Below are 20057 nucleotides of genomic sequence, written 5' to 3'. Positions count from 1 at the left end.
GTTATTTGTCTGGCTCACAGGTAAATTTATCAGATGTGTAAGAGACTGCAAAATATTATTAAAAAACACAGTTTGTTGGATAAATGTAGAACAAGCTGTGATGGGAGCCAGTCTGAGCTAGCTGGAGGGGAGCTGCATGCGTGCTTTAAAGAGAGGGGGACTCTACAAGCTCACAGGAGGCTGCCTCTGACGCTACATGTTGGCAGCCTCAAAACACTATGCTGGCGCACAACAGAAAACTATGGGTTGGTGCTTTCTGGCAGGAATACATCCTGCTTCCTGCAAGGCTGGGGAAAACCTTTTCTTCTCCCAGGCCTCTGGGTTTGGGCTGTGAGCCTTCTCCATGTTACCTTCCAGCTCTTTTCTCCCTTGGGGATTCCTGAGGATTACCTGCTTCTCTTCCATCCTCAGCTTCAGTGTTTTTTCTGTGCATGGGAGAACGCTCGCTCCAGAAAGCTGCCCCGACCCTAGTCTGCAGGATGGCTGGGTAGGCGAGCTGCCCCTTCTTCCCCCTTGATGCAGAAGGCAATGGCAGCAGCAGGGGGTGCAGCGTGGAGCACTGCTGCTTTCACCTGTGAATAAGTGAAGTGGGTGCCTTGCTGTGTCTACAGAGAGTAATCTTCTCCAAAGCAACTGGAACTACCTGTAAATGTATCCTACCAGTTTGCACAAAAAAAGCACATAAATTCATCTTGCTTTTAGCAGTTGTTCCCTTCTCTGGATTTAGTGTGGCCAACTTGGTGATGCCAGTGCTATTCTTGGCAGTGTGGGTTGTGTGGAGTCGTAGCGTGCCCCTGCCCGCTGTGAGCACACCTGCCCCTTCCAGGCTGGTAGCTCTTCCTGCAAAACAGGAAAAGCAAATGGGTGCTTTAGGACTACCTGTCTTATGACCATCCATCCCCTGGCTCCCATACAAACTGAAATAGTGGATGCAGCCTTTTGTTTTAAGGAGCGCAGGGATAGGGATTTTGCTGTGTTTTCCAGATGGCTTCACCATAAACTTCAGTTTGTTCTTGCAAAGCCTGGAGTTATTTTTAACACGTTTGTGGGGAGTAAAAGTGGTAAAACTTACCAGAACCAGACCACAAGTTTGAAATATTTTTAAGAGTGGTTCACCTTCGGTCTTAACTACAGTGCCTGAAAGATGAAGTGTGCAGCACAATTAAATCTAAATCTGTTTTGCAATCTGTGGGCTGTACTTGATAGAGAGCAATGTGGGTTTAGGCTGTCTCCCCAGCGTTTGGCTCTGTGACTCTCAGCTCAGTTTTTATATCAGGATTGTCAGTACAACAGGCTGACTTGGCTTCGGTGGGGAGAGAAAGGGGAGTAAAAGTACTCTGAGAACTGTAAGGGTCTGGCCTGTAGGGTTTAGTTTAATATTGTACAGGTCTTGTATATTTCAAAAGGAGCTTTTTTGATCTGTCACTTGTAGGCATTCAATTTGAATGTCTTCTTTTTTCCCCCTTAAATCTTATGGACTCGATTCTCCAAAATCCGGCTGTTGTCTAGCAAAAAGTTGAAATCTGATTAGTGGAAAACATAGTATGGTACAGGAGTCGGATTCACAGAGTCCTGCTTGACTTCTGTAAAAATGTCTGTTTTTCTTCCTTACTGCTGCAATTGAGAAATAACGTATAAAGTGCTAAGTTTGAAAAGAAGATAGCTTCTTTGTACAATATTTTTGTATTACAAACGAAGTAGTAGCATGTGTTTCATAATATAAATGGCCACTTTTGCATTATGGGCTGGGGTTTCGCATCAGCAAAGGAAAGCATTATGCCTTTGTGATCAATACTGTCTCCCAGTAAAGCCCAGCACACCTGTATTTTGGGGCTGAGCCTCTTTCTAACAGTGTAAAGCTGAGTTGGGCTCAACAGCACTACAGTTGGTAGTTAGGATAGCTTGTCCCAGTGTCCTTCGGTAGGGCTAGGTGCTTCTCTCCTTTTTGACTGCTTCTCTCTGTTTTGACTCCATGGAAGGCAAGATATAAATAGTGAGAAGTTCCAAATGTTGGGGAGTCTGGACCCCAGTGGTCATTTGGGAAGCACCTGCCTGGCTCAGGAAATAACCTCCTTTCCTCTTAAATTCATCTTCTAGCAAAATGCAGCTTTTCTCTCTCATAAGGTAAAAGCTTTGTAGTCTCCAGATGGCAGAAGAAAGTACTGATTCAAGATGAGCGCTGGTAGGGTACCAAGAAGCTTGGAAGGGGGAAGTATCTCACTGGTCCTTACTAATCTGCCCATGCGGGGTGGCGATTGGTTACTACACAGTAGGTGGGACTAAGGAAGTCTGTGCTGCCACAGTTCTCCCCTCATGGCAGTTCTGTGCCTAAAGCAAGACAATAGCAGAATACTTTCTACCCCCATTAGCATGTATCTTGAAGGAAGTTTTGTGATCTGACACTTGAAGCCATATGGTGGATTTTTTTTTTTTCCTCAAGGTTTCCTTTTTTGTTTTAATACAAGGGGTGGGATTAAAAGGAGATCCATTTCAGTAAATTTGATCCTTCCTTGGGCTTCTGTATGTCTTTGTGGTTTAGGTCATGCTACTTTTATGCATTTGTGCTTGTAAAGGTTGAAAACTGGTTGTGTGTGTTCTGGAAAAAGTTAATTGTTATGCTTTTAGACTCCAATCCTTCGTTAGAAGGAACGATTCAACCTCTGGAGACAGGTAACTACTTTTTTGCCATGGGTTTTTACTAGTGCTTGTGGTGGAGCAGCGCAAGCAGCTGTACTTTACAAAAGAGATTGAGTCATTATTAGAGCTTGAGCTACATAACATAAGGCATTGGCTTGGGTTGCATGTTGCTCGTTTCTATGCTACTACAATAACTGGAGCGTCAGCTTGTAGATAACTTACGTCAGCAGTGAATCTTGATCTTACTTTCATGAGGAAGCTTTGAATAACCTTTAAAGGTGCATCTCCCCCTCTGGATTTAGGAGTGTAGTGAGCGTACTCAGAGAGGGAGCACTCCAGATTGATCCCTGGAGGTTCCTTTTGTTCTCGTATGGGTATTCACACCCCATCACTGTTCCCTATATACCTGTTATATCTTAGGTGCATGTGCCAGATTTACTATGGCAATCTTTAGTACTTTCCTCTCAGAAGAGGTAAATGCAGTATAAGCATGAAACCCTTTGCAGCCTACAAGAGGGAATCAAATGTAAGAGCTGTTGTTAAAGGAGGAAGGTTTACTTGTGGTTTTGCTTTGTTCACATGGGTTTAGAGCTCCAGTGACGCTGGAATGCTTGCTGTTTCCATATGGGAGCCCTTCAAAAGAAAATGTATAGAGTGCTTCAAATAACAAACAGTCTCGTATTTTTTTGGGCTTATTCATATAATTAAAAATAAGAACTAAGTCATTGAAGCTTTCACTTTTTGTCATTGTTTCTGCTCCGTTTTTTCTGCTTCTGGATCACACTGAACAGTTTAGCTTTGGGTTATTGGAATAGTGAACCAATGCTCAGTTGACAGGCACAGGAAGGAACAGGTTTAAGTTCGAGCAGTCCCTACTTGATGTATTGATGAACAGTTTTATGCATATATTTTGCTTTTATATAAAAAACGTGAACATTTAGAATTTGAAGTTATGCTAATTTTCCTGCATATCTCTTTAATGGGTGCAGGTGAGATTTTCTTTGTCCGCATAGATTATGTGTAGACTCTTTTAAATGAAAAATTCCTTTTGTTAGAAATTCTGAATTAACTTCCGTACATGATAATAGAGTTTCACATAATTGACAGTATTTTTTTTAGGGATCAAAGTCATTTGTGTTAGGAAAAAGATGACGTAACTCAAACCTAGGAATTTTGCTCATGGCAATGTATTACACTGAACTAAATTTCTAAGAGAAAGCTTAATAATTCAAGGTGAAAGGTTTTGTGAAGTGTATTAGGCAATTCGATCTGTGTTCTACAGCTTGTTACAAATGGGATGAAAAACCTTTTTTTTCTCAAGTGACATTCATAGAAACACCTCTGCCTAAACGAATCTGATTCCTATGGTTGCTTAAAAACAGGGGACTTCTGTACCTTGCTTCCTGCCTCATTTTGCAGGAAGGCTCGATGTTAACGTCACCTGCCATCTGTTCATATAGCTGCACTCCATTTGCTAGTGTCTTATTGTTTTGTGAAATGAAAATAGTTAACTGTATTAACGATGTGGTTCGCAAAACAGAAGATGGTTGGAGTGTTTTTTTTCCACCGTGAGTCATAGCATGACTTGGTATTGTGTGCTTTAACATCAAGTATGTTCTCATAATTATATTAAGTTGTTATTGCTGACCTACATTTGGTAGCAAAATAGAAAAACAAATATTCCTTGTCTTGTCAACTAATCCTGTTGGGGGTGGAACTACACTGATTTGCTCATCTAATGAATTATCTGTTAGCATATGTAAATATTCAGTTGTGTTCTCCCCATTGTTTGTACTCTGGGACTGCACCTGGCATTTTCAATTGTAATTAAACCTTTATGTCTCTTCCTACCATTTTCATATTTACTTTACTTTCTTTTTTGTTTCCCCCCCAGATGCAAATAGTCCATCTGGAAAGGAAGGAAAGCCTGTAGAAAACGGAGCGATTGTGAATGAAGCCCCTGGAAAGTTGATGCATAGGTGTGCAGTCTCTCTGTCTTTTTTTTGATTTCCTGTCCTTTTACTCAGACGTGGACAAACAGTAAGTTGGTGTTTATAGTATTTGTGGGAGGAAAATCTATCATGCCACACACAGCAGCCTGAAAGAGGTGAGGTTGGTGCTGCTCCATGGCTCAAGGTCCAGCCAGTAGTGAGGCTGAAGATGCATTCCCAGCAAGCATACGCACACAGAGCGCACACGCATAGCATGGATATGCATGACAGGCCATGCAGATCAAACAATTAGAGCAACCACACAAAGAAAAGGGCACCAATGACCTCATCTAGCTCCTGTCTCTGGCTGAGCAGGATGGAGGTTCACAAGTAAGAATGTATTATATATATGTACAAGGTGGATCCCTCCAGCAGCTGAGCTCAAACAGTTTGCTTAGCAGCTGCTGCTGGATCCCAGCCATCCATCCATTTGCTGGCACCTGGGCACATAAGCCCCTGAGGCTGCAGCCCCACTCCTGCTGCTGGTACAGGCTGTCTTGCATGTTTGTGTACAGGGCTGGCTAGGACGTCCATGATCCCACAGCTGTGACCCCTTTTTGCTCCTCTGGGCTTGTGCAAATGGGCCTTTAATGGGCCAGTGGTTCCTCTGGTGGCCCTGGGAGTCATTCAGAAGGTTGCTTTCCTGCCATTGTCTTCCTGAGCTCCTTTGTGAGTGTGCAGAGGAACGCCTACCATGTGACCTAACAGTATGAATTTATTGGAAGAAATATTTACCTACAGCTGCAATATACACGTGCTCCATTTTAGTACTTCAGAGTTTGCACTTGTGATTCTTGGTTGACCTTGAAGTTTCTAGTCTCAGCCAATTGCTGTGTACAGCTTGGTAAGCAGCTTGGTATCCCAGCTCCTGCACAGTGTGGCATTGACAATTGCTGTTGAAAAGGTCTTCCAGTTTTGGTTGTTCTGACCTCAGACAGGTCTTCATTCTTCCAAAACAGGTGCATATTGCAAGTCCACTTGTTGGAAGAAGTACTTAAATCTCAGGGCACTGTAAGCCCATTTGTTAGATATGCACTGAATTTGCACAGTTTGGCGTGGAAGGCAATTCAGTTAATGCAGCCTGGAGTGGAACACCTCGGCATGGTTTTACCAAGTGTATAAAGTTAATCTAAAGACAAATACACTCCTTTCTCTTATCATGGTGACTTACTCTCAGGCTACTCAGCCTTCCATGTGCAGAAACAATTGCATTGTTAAGAGATACCATGGATTTGGCTCACATAAAGTGACAAGTACTGTATTGGCTAGGCCACTTTTAGTAGTCTTTGCAAGGGTTTGACCACTGACAGGTAGCAAGTAGTGCTACGTGGGCCTTTACCCTGGCATAGTACAGCTGCTGTTACACTTCAGAGAGGCCCAAGGCAGTCACTGACAGTACCTTCCCAAAATCATTTCACAGCTGATGCCTTATTCTTCTGGCACTCCAGAGGTGCCAGAAATCTGGAAGGTAATAAGTGCCTGGGAGTAAAATTGCCTGTTTTGTTGCCTGTGGTGGTACGATTATAGCATTTTAACAGCAGCACTGTTTATGATGATGTCGGTGTTCACCGTGGCGTTTTTCTTTCTGGAGTTTGATTGTTCAGCCAAGATTTATTTGACTGCCTAGCCAGTTAGCTTGTATCTGGAAATGAGTACTTCAGAAGTGAATGCTATCAGGGAGGATAAGGAGCGCGCGGTGATGGGGGGACAGAAGCAATGGTAGTCACTTTCCAGATGATGGCTGTTAGGAGATTGATTATCACCAGACTAATGCAAGCTAGTGACTTGTAGCCATAGGCTGTTGAAGTCTATTATGAAGCAGACACCTGGCCTATATTTTCCAAGACTAAAAATTAGCATTTTTAACAGGCAGCTCAGCAACTCTTCAACATACAGCAGAGAGACTGGGAAGTCACAGCACCAGAGCAGCACAGCAGAGCTGCAGAAGCCACTTGCAGAAAAGAATTCCTGGAAATTGACGGAGGCTGACACAGCAAAGACCGGGAGGGTAAGGTCTCCTGTTCCCACTTCCTGCATCCTCTTTTGGTTTCAGAAAAGTCCACGTGAGGAAAAAAAAGCTTCTGAAGACAGCGTAGCTGGGGTGAGAAAGGGCTGAGAGGATTGTGGGACTCGCTGCTTGTTGTGCAGCACTTCATGAAAGTGTTGCTGTGCTCTCTGGTCCCAAAGCAGAGCCCCAGGTTTGCTTGCAGAAAGAATGTTGACATCAAAACTTCTGCTTAAGATGATGAGCCTAACCACATCAAAGCTTAAAAGAAATGGCAAACTTGCAGTTTGTTCTTTTAGAAAGAGGTTGCAAAGTTGTAACAAATTAGGTGACCTGGTGAAATTTATCCTTCAGTGTAAGGAGCTGGAATTGACTCAGTTGAATTTAAGCCAATTTTCCACTGTAGACACAAGTATCTAATCCTAGGATAACCCAGGGCTTTCTGAGAAACTGGAGAGTGTGGTTCCTGGGAAAATGATAGTTATACCTCCTAGCAATGTTGCTGGAGTCCTGTTTTACAATAGGTCATAAAGTACAAGCCATATGAAGCGAGGGTTTAATTAAAGGCTGTATAATCTTGTGGTAAAAAGAGACAGACAAAATCTGGAACTCCCCAGTGAAGTTCTTGGCTCTGCCACAGATGCTCTGTGTTACTTCAAGCAGCACTCTCCCTTTCCTTCCCTTGGAAGACAAGGGAAAGATGATGTGTGCCTGCCCTGGAGGGATACTGGGTTTGGCACATATCCACAGAACATCTTGCAACTTGTGTTCCAGGTCAGTGGCTTTCTAGCATGTAATTGTCATGTTTGTCTGGCTTGATGCAGGAATGCTAACTTTAAATAGTGGTTGAAGAAAAGGGAATTTGCTGGCTTTGAAACTTAATCTGCAAAATGAATATATGAAAAAAATATATATACACACATTTTTTTCCCACCTTCTGTCTTCAGGTAAAGGCAACAGTATATTGGGACTACATGAAAGCTATTGGACTCTTTATCTCTTTTTTGAGCATTTTCCTCTTCATGTGTAACCATATAGCCTCCCTGGCTTCCAACTACTGGCTGAGTTTATGGACAGATGATCCCGTTATCAATGGAACACAGCAGTATACAAATGTCAGACTGGGAGTGTATGGAGCACTGGGAATTTCTCAAGGTTTGTCTGGTTTACCTATTGTAATATTAGCTGGTTCAGAATGTTTCTAATGCTCTTGGTGACCTTGTATCCCCAGAACTGCTGCAGCAGTTTACTAAGGACTGAGGTTTTATCTCATAGAAAGAGGAAAGCTTGTTAAAACTTCCAAAACCCAACAACAAGTACACTGACATATAAAACTATTTAGTCTATTTAGTTACTGAATTTGGTTTTCTTTCATTTGTACAACACAAGAACAAAAGTGGTTGCAAGGGCTGATAAGCTAGATGACAAAACATCTGATCTGAGAAATGGCCCTTTGGCGTGTCGAAAAACTGTGCTTGCCTGGCTTGCAGGGATGGTATGTCACAGGAGGCCTTAGCTGTGCTGCCTTGGCCTTGCCAAGCTGCGTAGGCTGGCGTTTTCTCTGATTGCAATACACACCACTTTTTTTTAATGGAGAAAAATAATTCCATGAGAGAAATGTGCTATTTTCACTGAAAAAGTTTTTTAATTTCTTTAAGTAATCGTCAAGTCTAATGGTAATGAACTCCAATTCTCAGGATTATTGTACTAGATATGTGCTAATTCTACGTGATGACAAAATGAAGGAAAATGTTTTGTGTGAGAGATGAGAGCAGTTAAAAACAAGTCTTCTGTTCCAGGTATTGCTGTATTTGGCTACTCGATGGTTGTGTCAATAGGGGGAATATTTGCTTCACGACACCTGCACCTTAACCTGCTGCACAATGTCCTCAGGTCTCCAATGAGTTTCTTTGAACGTACACCCAGTGGAAATCTGGTGAACCGTTTCTCTAAGGAGATAGATACCATTGACTCCACTATTCCACCAATCATCAAGATGTTCATGGGCTCAACGTTTAACGTCATTGGGGCTTGTATCATCATTTTACTGGCCACACCTATAGCTGCTGTCATTATTCCACCTCTGGGACTTGTCTACTTGTTTGTGCAGGTAGGGGCTTGGCCAAGGTCAGCTGGACCAGCAGTTACGTGTCCTCTTCTTAAGACAGTTCTGTTCTCACTCTGGAATAGGTCTGGTTTTAGTGTGTTTGACTTGTCATGCTTGACTGATTGCACTTTGCATAGCTTATTGATTAGCTGACTACAGCAGAGCATTTCCTTTTGTCGTCAAGTGCAGAGTGACTTCTGTGTGCAAGAGGTAATCCTTTAATACCTAAGCAGGCTTTATAAAATGCCATTAGATTTTGAGGTAAACTGCACATATCTCGTTGCTTAGAGCCCATATGTGGAAAATCTATGAACTTTTCTAAAGCTTTCTTCCAAATGAAAGAGTTGGGAAGACCTTTAGAAAATTATGTATGCTTTTCTGCTCATGTGCCTGTTTTGTCAGAAACTTGTTTACCAGTCGAGAGAAGCAACGGCAGCTTTTCACTCCTGTCTTACGTAGGCAGGATGTGCTTGCTTCACTCCTCTTTACTGTTAGGAATCTGGCAGAGAGTACAGATGTGAGAGAAGGAGCTGATTCCTGGCTTTGACTCTTGAATTAGTGAATCTGTAAAGCTCCACTAGTACGTCTTAAAGGCAATGATGCGTGATTCAGAGACTCAGTTTTGTACAGTTTAAGTAAGTTTGCAAAGAAGAAAGTGGCTATCACGATATGGTTTGGCTGGCAGTTGTTTAAAGACAGTGTATATAGTGTGATCTCTTTAGGCCTAGAAGTGTTGGAGAAGGCATGTATTTCTGGATGTAGGTTGAATCTCTGTAACTAACAGCCCAAATGGCAGGGAACTCTCTCATGATTCCCTCTGTCTTATCAAATGTAATCTGGACATAACTGTAATTTTCATATTCTGACTTGCAGAGATTTTATGTGGCCACTTCTCGCCAGCTCAAACGCCTTGAGTCTGTCAGTCGTTCTCCTGTGTATTCTCACTTCAATGAGACCCTCCTGGGAGTCAGTGTAATTCGAGCCTTTGAGGAGCAGAAACGTTTCATAAAGCAGAACGACGTGAAAGTGGACGAAAATCAGAAAGCTTATTATCCAAGCATTGTGGCAAACAGGTAATGGTGGGGTTGAAATATTGAAAGGAAGTTATAATGGGAGGGTATGGTGCTGTTGTCTGTCTGTCTTATCAATCAGCTGTCAGTGTATTTGTCCAGGGTAGGGAAGCTTTTGTGGATGTTTATTTTAGCTTAAACTTGTGTGATAGAATTAAGGGTGATTCTGAATTTCTCTTCTTTCTGAGAGTTCCTGCCTTCTGGGTAGTATTTATAAAAACTCTTATTTGCTGATCCCAACGTAACCAGATCTGCTTTCTGAACTAAAACAGGAATTAATGCCCCTGAAGGATTTATTCATTTTGGATGCCTCTAGGTTTGCATACTGCTGGAGTAGGACCCCAAATACCTTACAGTTGCTATGTCACTGGCAGTACTCAGATGCCATATTACTAAAAAGCAAGATGTGTGACAACATTGGTTGACTGCATTCCTAATTCTCTGTGGATGAGTTACTGGAAAGATGCATGATGTCTCTTCTGTGTTGCAGATGGTTGGCTGTCCGGCTGGAGTATGTGGGGAACTGTATTGTTCTCTTCGCGGCATTGTTCGCAGTGATTGCACGCAACAAGCTCAGTCCAGGACTGGTTGGCCTTTCAGTGTCCTATTCACTGCAGGTAATTTTACTGTTAAACAGAAAAAAGCTCTAAATTGTAAGACTGCATCAGAAAGCCAGGTTCTTGGTCAAGCTTCAGAGGGAAAACTAATGTAAGGAACACAGAAAGAGAATAAATGCTACAAATAAAAACCATCTGGAAAAATGGGGGAGGTTCCTTCTGTGCCCTGCATATGTGAGGAGAGGTGACTAAGAAGACTCATCCCGTGCATGTTAAAGGCATTTGGACTTTTCTCCTGTCCAGCACTGATTAACCAAAATCATATCTGTGTTTATGCATTCCATGAACTTGCAGTGCTTTGGTTGTGTGGGTTTTTTGTTTGTTTTTAATTGCAGGTAACATGCTTAGTGTAAACTGCTTTTAAACTTCTTCTCTTGCAGATTACAGCATACTTAAACTGGCTAGTTCGTATGTCATCGGAGCTGGAAACCAACATTGTTGCTGTAGAAAGAGTCAAAGAATATGCTGAAATGGAGAAGGAGGTATAGTGGGTTGTCCTCCACAGCTAGCACTTGGTGGATATTTCCAGGACTTGTGGTTGTATCATTAGACATGAGGTTGCATGCAGCCTACCTGGGTGTTATGAACAAGTCTGTAAGGAACCTATGGTTGCCTTAATGCTTGTAAAAGCTTGTCCTCCGAGCTGAGGGATTTGATAGAACTTTGTGCTCTCATTGATCTCTAGAGACAGGCTGTGTCTTAAGGGGTGCTCTTGAGGTGTATACTCCCGGTATTTACAGCTTGTTATTTAGGAAATGAATATGCTGTTCTGCCCTGGGTTAAGCAGTGGAATTGTGCAAATCTGGTTTTGTTTTCTTCAGTGATTAACCAATTTTTTGTGTGTTTCTCTTTTTGCTCTCAATGGGAAGAGTAAAGAGGATTTACTTTTCTGTTTTGATTCAAATCACCTAACAAGTCATTACATCTGCAGTTGTGCACCTTTTGGTTACAGAACACAATTCCCTGTGGCTCCTCTTTGACATGCTTGTCTCTGGAGAACCTGACTTGCATCGCTATTTTTGTAGCCAAACCTTAAGAGGACCCTTCTTAGAACTTTTTCTCAGGGTCTGGTAGCAGACTGGTGTTTGTGTCATTAAAAGCCTCTTTGTTTGGTACTGGCAATAAATACAGTGGAGTGCGCTCTCTCCTCTCCCACCCCTGTGGGAGGCTGAGGCAGCAGCTGTTTATTTTACCACCCTGTAAATCTGTTGTCTCAGTTGAAATGCTTCTAGTTGCATGCCTGGCTTTCCCAGTGCTTTCGTTACTGTGGTGGTGTTGCATAAGCAGGTTATCTCAATACATGCTGCCTCTGTGATTCTGCTGTTCGTAAGAAGCAGCTTTATCTAGGAAGTGGCACTTGTGATAGCAAAGCCCATGGCGACATTCACCATTTCATCTGCCTTGGGGCAGCTCTTTCCCTTTTTTGCCCCATCATCATCATCACAGTTCCTTTTGCAAGTTACACACTAACAGGATTTTTCTTAATTGCTTTCCTTATGTCCTCTGAGCCTGTGCCCAGTTGAGGGAGGAACTGATCAGATACGCTTGTGTTGTTTTTTCAGGCTGAGTGGAGCATCGAACAAACTGCCCCAGCAAGCACCTGGCCTGAGGAGGGCAAGGTTGAGTTTCGAGGCTATGGTTTACGCTACCGGGAAGACTTGGATTTGGTTCTGAAAAACATAAATGTCACCATAAATGGGGGTGAGAAGGTAATGAATCTCAATTAGTAGCAGACGACTACTGTTAAGTATGTATGCATAAGCCAAAGAGGGGTCCAACCACCTCCTGTAGGACACCCTTAGGTCCTTGAGAGCAAGAAGAGCTTCTCTAAAATCAATCTTACTGTAACTGGTGGCTGCAGCAGGCTCTTACTCTTTTCAAGGGACATCCTACGTCGTGGGATAAACATACTTATGTGGATTCATGAAGTGTCTTTTGGTCTCATTTCATAAGGAAAGGAGGCTGTGGTACCTTCTCTTCCCATCCCAGAAACTTCTGAACTGCTTTGGTAATTTGTTTGCGATAGGCAAAGAGGTTGACACCTAGGAGAGCGGTTAAGTTTCTACTAGCCTCAAGAAAACGAGCTACTAAGTAGAAGGGGGAGCTCTGCTCTGGTGAGGCAGAAGTTGTAAGGTGAGACTGCAGGAAAAAAACGGGACTTGAGCAGATCCTCTGGATTTGGCCAGACTCTGATTGTGGTAGATGTGTGTGTGTGCCCACGTGCACCTCAGTCCTGAGTGCGCTCTCTGACGTGTAATAATAGTGTGACCTTGCACAACGGTATAAAAAGTACTCGAGAGACACTTATACTTACCAGGCTTGCTTAGTTGTGGTATCCAACTTGGTATTTGTTTTTGAGTGCATGTTTTCTACATACAAATACGGGCAGAATGCTACCCCAAGACTGGATAGAAAATGCAGATGACAAGAGATAACCAACCAAAGTACCAATTTAAAAATATTTTTTTAATAAAAAAAGAAAACAATTGATGGAGACTTTAGACTAATTGGGAAGCAAAATTTAAGAAATTGAGTGCTTTTGCTATAAATTTTCTATAAATCCAAAGAAGAGAAGATAAAGGTCAAATCACAAGTTATAGCTGTGAAGCACAACTGAGAGAAAAAAAAAAAAAAAGGTTAGGGAATCTTTGGCCCACTCTACCTGGTTCCATCTGCCTTTACACAAAAACAGAAAATTTCTGCAAGTGGATTTTTATTTTGAGATGGCTTTCTTTTTTTCATATCCACTGTTTTTTTTCCCTCCTATTTCATTAACCCCAGTTAGTTGCACTATTCTGGGATGTTGATAGCCCAACAAATATAACAACCTTTTGACAGTGTGTCTCTTTCAAGTAGATTCTTGCAAGTGCTTTAACCCTGCCTTAGAGTAAGTTGTTCCTGTATTTCTTTCCAACAGATAGGAATAGTAGGAAGAACGGGAGCTGGAAAATCCTCTCTTACTTTAGGCTTGTTTCGGATCAATGAAGCAGCTGAAGGAGAAATTATTATTGATGGAATTAACATTGCAAAGATAGGACTCCATGACTTGCGGTTCAAGATCACCATCATTCCTCAGGTAGGTGTGAAATCCTGCCGTTGCCAGAGCTCATTTTGTAAAAGTGCACTTTCTGCAGTGTACTGGGGGGAACATATTTATCTTGTGAGGTACGCAGTACTCTTCACTCACAGAAATGTGCACGTAACCATTCCTGTCTAGCCCAGCAACTGTGGGTTTGATAGTCCAAAACATTTGGGCATGTGGCTTTACAAGAACTGGGCATTCAGACTCGAGTCTTCTTGTTCTTACTGTATAGCGTTTATTACCTTCCTGTTCAGATTCAAAACAGGACCATAATGTGGTTATATAAATCGCGTTTGTAGCATTCCAACAAAAACAAGTGAACGCACCGTGAAAGACTTTTTACACTGCTTCTTTTGGAAATCTGTGGGGGAGCTTTGCGTTTTTGCCAAGCTCCTTTTTGCCAAGCTCTGCGTTAGTCAGGCACTACTAGACCAAAAGTGTTTCCAAAGTAATATTTGTCCATATCCAAGAAAGAAATGCATTCATTTCGTTAATATTGCAGCTAAAGACTTTTGAAATATTTACAGATGGTGTAATTCCGTAGAAGGTGTAAAGTTGACGTAGCTGTCCCTGCTGACAGAAGACTGGACAGGGAGTGCTCAGGCTTTAAATCAGCAGACCAGTTTTAAAAAAAAAAAAAAAAAAAAGTTGGCTGATTTTTTTTTCTTTTTCTTCTGGATTTGAGAGTTACTGACTTACAGTTTGCCAGAGTCTGCAGGAGGCACAGGTCAGGCCCCTAAAAGGCATAAGGCATAAGGATGAATAAATTGCTGTTACTGGAAAAAATGAGGTCTGTCTTCTAAATTCAGTACATGGGCTTATGTGCAACTGCAGGTGGACGTGTTGTTTTCCTTTCACTATCTAAGAGGTATTTTTGGAGCACTTGCCATGATCTGTGTGGATTGTCAATTATCTCTTTCTATGACTAGGATCCAATATTATTTTCTGGCTCACTGCGTATGAACCTTGATCCTTTTGACCAACACTCTGATGAGGACATTTGGAGGTCTTTGGAATTGGCTCACCTGAAAAATTTTGTATCAGCCCTGCCTGATAAACTTAATCATGAATGTGCTGAAGGTGGAGAGAATCTCAGGTACGTCAAAGAAACAGTGCTTGTGAAAATTGCTTTATGAGCTAAACAGGAAGTGAGACGTGTGTGTGTGCCATCCCATCTGCAGCTAGACTTCCAGAAAGCTTACAGTTCACTTCGATCAGAATGTAGCTAGATGCTACCAATAGCAGTCTTTTTATTTTTTTTTTTTTGGTGGTGGTTGGTTGTTTTTTATTTTTTCCTTGTATGAGAATTTGGGGAGGAGCTGGGAAATTCTTAATGCATGACCAGGCAACCAAACAATTAGGTTTTATCGAACAGGCTTTAAGCTCTCAAGCTTGAGAATTTAATTTAAGAAATACTCAGAAAATACTGTGATGTTCGACTTCCCAGCTTGGGCAGTCTTGGAATGGATTTTAGTAGCAGCAGGCTGCTATTTATTGCAGATGTTCTGAACTTACGATGGCTCATGCCCAATAGATGCAACTTTTCTATGGGAGTTAATTAGCTTGCTTTTTGCACTGTAACAGGATTATGTGATCAATCTGTAGAAACCATTTAAAGTCCAGTCCTCAACAACGCGTTGATTCAGGGATGCAGTTATACTGAAACCATTTGTAATGTACTCTTTTATTACATTCTCTAGACTTCGTTATGAGGGAGATGTAGTTAAGATGCTGTTATATACTTTATAGTGAAGCAGTAAGAACCTTGTCTATTTTGCTGGATTCTTGGCACATATACTACAGAGGAGTTCTTACAGGAATTGCTGGGCTTCGACACGAATATTGCAAACTTGTTCTGACTTTTTTTCCTCCACCCTCCCATCCCATCTGTGTAGTGTGGGACAGCGCCAGCTGGTGTGCCTGGCAAGAGCTCTGCTCAGAAAGTCCAAAATCCTCGTTCTGGATGAAGCCACAGCTGCTGTTGATCTTGAAACGGATAACCTCATACAGTCAACGATCAAGTCTCAATTTGAGGAGTGTACTGTTTTAACTATAGCACATCGTCTGAACACAATCATGGACTACACAAGGTAAAGTAATAGCGTTTCTGTCTTGAAGAATGGCACGTGTGACCTGTATTGTGCTCTACTTAGAAGAGGATCATTGTGCTGGATAAATGCTGCCCAGTGTATTGTTTTTAGCCTTTTCTCCACAGAGCTGCTCAAATTGTGGTTTGGATGGGTTGTGTGTGTTTGTTCTGGCTTACAGAAGTTGTGTTTGGCCTGGGGAGCTGCTCGGATCCCTGTGCTGTACTGCTATTGTGCCATGCCTGCCCAGGCAAACCAGGAAGGGAAGGGAGGCAAGGAGGACAACAGTAGTCTATTCCTGGGTCTTGCCCTAATTTAGGCACAGCTGAAAGAGGCTTCAGAGCTTTCAGGAGCACATACCCTAAACTAGGCACAGGCAGCATAAGGAGTCAGAGGGGCAGATCCTGCCTTTGTCCAAAGTTTATTTGACACTTCTCTTTCCTTCAGTTTTGGTTTTAGTTCATGTGACCTCCCTCATCCTCCCCGCCCTCATCCGCAGCCTTGGGGCTGTGTGATTGAGGGCAGTTTTTGTCTTATAACTTCAGTCTTAATCTCTCTTGTCCTTTTTATCACAGTGTGGCAAAGTGACCACTGATAAGATTGTGTACTCTTGTAGACCTTTCCTTGCACTGTCAATAGTGAAAGATAACAGACAAGAGCTTTGCCTGCGCCAGGCACAGCACCAGCAGTACTGCCACCAGATTAACACCTAATTCAGTCACTGCAGCCAGTAAAAGCACCTACTTAAGGACCTGGGCAGCATCTCTGCAGTGCCTGGCCAGTTGGTGGAGGTAGCTGAAGGGCAGCATTTGTACTGTGAACTGACTTTGACTACAGTGACTTGCATGGTGAATTTCCTAATTACAGCTGTACCTTTGCTTTGCACAAGCTATGTCTGTGTTTGTATTTTGTCAGCAGAATCTAACAGCAGGGGATGTGATACGGTGTTAGGGCAATGGTGTTCCAGATTTGGAAGGTCTCAGGGGCTCTTACTTTGAGAGAAAGTGCTGCCACCTAGTTTCTGGTTGGCTCAAAGCACACTCAAAAGTTTTAGGCTGGCCTGCAAATGACCAGGTAAATGTATGCTATGTAAGAAGTAGACCAGAAAAGCCGTCTGGAAGGACAGAGGTGAAAACCTCCGTTCATTCATACAGTCTGGACTGTCTTTCCTTGTATATAGAAGCTGTGCTACAGTCAATTTCTGTGTGTACACATACATCTGTTTTCTTTGGCATTCTGGACTGACCTGCTTGTGACCATTTTTTTTTTATCCTTGTTTTACAGAGTTTTAGTCCTGGACAGAGGCGAAGTGGTGGAGTGTGGTAGCCCAGACAACCTCCTTCAGGAAAAAGGCATTTTCTATAGCATGGCCAAAGATTCAGGATTGGTGTAGGATTTGAACGTGATGGGGAAAAAGGAGATGATACGTTCAAAGAACTATGACTTCCCCTGGGCTGGTATGAATTGTACAGTTCAGTTTCAGACCTAATGAAGTCAGCCAGAGCACAGCAATGGAAGTAACGTAAAAATGCAATATTTTTTTCTTCTCCTTTCTATTGATTTTAGCCAGCTTTAGGAGAAGTGCATGCATTGTGCAAAAGCACTTCAAAGACTTTTAGTTCTTCTTGCCTGACATCTGTCATTATATGCTCAAATATAAGGTGGAGTGATTCACCAGAGAAGTTCAGAGAAGCTTTTTCTTTTCATCTGCCTTTATGTTCGGAAGCCCCTTTTTGTTTAAAGTATTTCTGCAAATGCTAGCTATTTGCTTGTTTGCTGATTCCTCATTTGATGAGCCATCTGTTGTGGGATGCACTTGGAACATTTTATGGCATATAGTCCTATAGTCCAAAGATTTTCTTCTTGTGAAATAATGCGTGCCAGATTTTCTCATTATGGCATTTACTGTACATGGTTAATGCTTTTATGCATTCTCCTAAAGGTTTCACATGTGTTTACAGTGTACAGCAGCAAGTTCACCAGACTATGTCAGTAGTGCTGATGTGAAGAAGCACAGTCAACTTCAAAACAGTATTTAAGCATGTTTGGAATGACAATCACTCCAAAACCAAACTCTTGCAGCAGTTGGTATGTTGCAGTGTGTGGTACCTGGTTTTACACCCGGTTCACTCAGGAATTCTGACTTGGGTGGAGAATCCTGGTTATACCTGGGGGGACTAGACTGAGAAGTCAGGATTTGCTTGAGCAGAGGTTGCAGGCTCAGCATGATACTGATTGTAATACCCTTGGCTTTAGGAGTTCTGTGCTTTAATAAAAGCTCTACCACATCAAGGACCATTAGCCTTATATCAAAGACACATGCCCTTCATGCTGCTGCTGTTGACTCTTAAATCTTCTGGGAAACTGTTCTGTTACAGTAGCTTAAAAAAAAACAAACACAAAAACCCCCAAAACAAAAAGCCAAGAACTGTGTTAGTTTTTACATTGTGTGTCAGAGGTGTCTAAGAATTCAATCAGCAGAGGAGTCTTATTTGCAAGATCTTTGCTTGAATGTTCAGTTTTTTGTGGAAAGAAAAAAAGTTGCGTTTCTTATGTTATAATTAGTCTTGTATTAAAGGAAAATGCTGGAAGAAGGCAAGCTAATCCAGATGGACCCAACTGTTCAGTACTCTGAGAATGTGGACTTGATGTTGCTGATATTAATGCTAGACAGTTGTCTTCTTTAGAGTAAAGCTATTTATTTTTTTGTAAATTATGGTTCTGAAATTGAATAGACTGAAATTTTCTTTGGTATTTTTTTGTAATGACTATACAAATATTTGCAAAGAACTTGCAGTAAAAAAAGTTTGAAAGATAAAGTGGTGTGTCATTTCTTGCTTTGTAGTTGACAGGCTCAGCTTTGGCAGTTTTTTTCTTTTTTTTCCTTGAAAATAGAAGTTACTGGGACATAAATACTGGTAAATAAGGCTTGCAAGGACTGATGCTTGCGGGTTGTTGAAGTGGCTAAGAAACCTTGAGTGTGAATAACTGATGTGGTAGGGTGGATCACATCTCATGCTTTGTTTTGTAATTTGAACGCTGCAGTTTGTTGAGCAGACAGGTAACGGTAGATCAGTGCAGGAGGATTTATTGATGCTGTGGAGATCCTTTGTCCATGCTGTCCATGTCCTTTGTCTGCCACATGTCCTGGGTGGTGGCTTGCTGTTAACTTCCTCCATGGGAGTGGAATGTGCAAGGAATGGTTTGGGAGTTTGGGGAGGAGTGGTAGGTTTTGGCTTTTCAAATCACCTAAGGTTTTTGCAGCCTTGTGATGGATGAAAGGGTGAAAAGACTGGAGCAAAGGGAATTCCTAATGCACAGCAAGTGGTTTGTAAAGGTGTCTAAATGCATGGTGATGAACTGAGATTTAAAAACCTTAACCTATTTGGACAAATAAGTCCTGTGAAAGCAATGACACTGCGCTTGGGAGCAAGATCTGTTTGCAACACAGAACTTGTAGAACTAAGCTTCTGCTGTGTAAAGTGTTTGTAGTGGAGTTGCGCAAATAAAAATTACTTAAACTGTACTTGCTATGTCCAGCTGGGTACACTAGAAGGTGTCACTGTGTATTCTCAGTCCTATTCATGGGCTGCATGCAACATTCAGGGCACTGTGTGTCCAAGAGGCTGTCTGTATTTTGCAGATAACCATATAAATAGTGCAACAAGGGGCCAGAAGACTGCTTGTTGTGTGTTTGTCGTGTTCTTTTTCAATGATGTAGTTATTAATGTGTCATTGTTCTCTCAGTTTCATATATTCACATGCTTGCTGGCACAAATCGTTCTGCCCCAGCTCTGGAGCAGACACACTTTTCTGTTCGCCCTAAATGCCCACCAGTGCTTTGTGCTATTGCTGCATTGATTCATGATCCTGATTACACGTGACTATGTTGTCTGAATGTGACTTGAGCAAAATTGCGTTATACATTATGAAGATCAGTGTAAATTAATCTTTACTGCACACAAAGATAATGAATACAGCTTTCTTCCCCCAGAACCTGTGTGTGCAAGCAGTGTTGTGTAATCTTTGGGGTGCCTTGAGGTAGGAGCAGGACAGCAGTGAGAGATCCGGTTTCAGCTAGGAAAGAGAGGCCCATGTGCTGAGCCCTGCAGGCGTTGCCATTGGGAACATTTGCAGAAAATGATGTAACTTGCTGCAAGGTAAGGTCTTAGAAACTGGCAATAAAGCCAGTACGTTTTCCTTATTTAATCTGTTTCCACTGTTGTGCTTGCATACCATTGTGCTTGCACACCACTTCATTGCTGTGCGCATACCTAATGCTCGTTGAGTACTTGGGGCACTTTCAAGACTTGGTAAGTGAAATCTGGCATGAGGGCACATGACATCGTATACAAGAGTTTGGCGCCATCCAGCAGGCACTGCTGATATTACAGCCCACTATCTTCACTTGAAATCATCCAGCTCCTGCAGTGGTCTATCTTTCAGTTTACAGCTATGATG

General features: G+C 42.2%; 1 protein-coding gene across 2 annotated transcripts in view; it reads left to right on the top strand.

The window, feature by feature from the left end:
- LOC118249049 (multidrug resistance-associated protein 1) overlaps positions 1-18415 on the top strand; it is a 57424-nt gene extending 39009 nt beyond the window's left edge. For both annotated transcript variants that reach the window (XM_035548626.1, XM_050713732.1), the window contains 12 exons: positions 4532-4616; positions 6498-6636; positions 7581-7788; positions 8433-8743; positions 9614-9813; positions 10301-10427; positions 10808-10909; positions 11990-12136; positions 13345-13503; positions 14439-14605; positions 15405-15599; positions 16881-18415. In XM_035548626.1, coding sequence (XP_035404519.1) covers positions 4532-4616; positions 6498-6636; positions 7581-7788; positions 8433-8743; positions 9614-9813; positions 10301-10427; positions 10808-10909; positions 11990-12136; positions 13345-13503; positions 14439-14605; positions 15405-15599; positions 16881-16989 — 1949 coding nt within the window. In that variant the 3' untranslated portion in view covers positions 16990-18415. The remainder of the gene's footprint in view (positions 1-4531; positions 4617-6497; positions 6637-7580; positions 7789-8432; positions 8744-9613; positions 9814-10300; positions 10428-10807; positions 10910-11989; positions 12137-13344; positions 13504-14438; positions 14606-15404; positions 15600-16880) is intronic.
- The last annotated feature ends 1642 nt before the right edge of the window (positions 18416-20057 follow it).

This window comes from Cygnus atratus, chromosome 15 (genome assembly GCF_013377495.2).
Source record: "Cygnus atratus isolate AKBS03 ecotype Queensland, Australia chromosome 15, CAtr_DNAZoo_HiC_assembly, whole genome shotgun sequence".
Lineage (NCBI taxonomy): Eukaryota > Metazoa > Chordata > Aves > Anseriformes > Anatidae > Cygnus > Cygnus atratus.
This window is presented reverse-complemented; position numbering and strand designations above follow the sequence as displayed.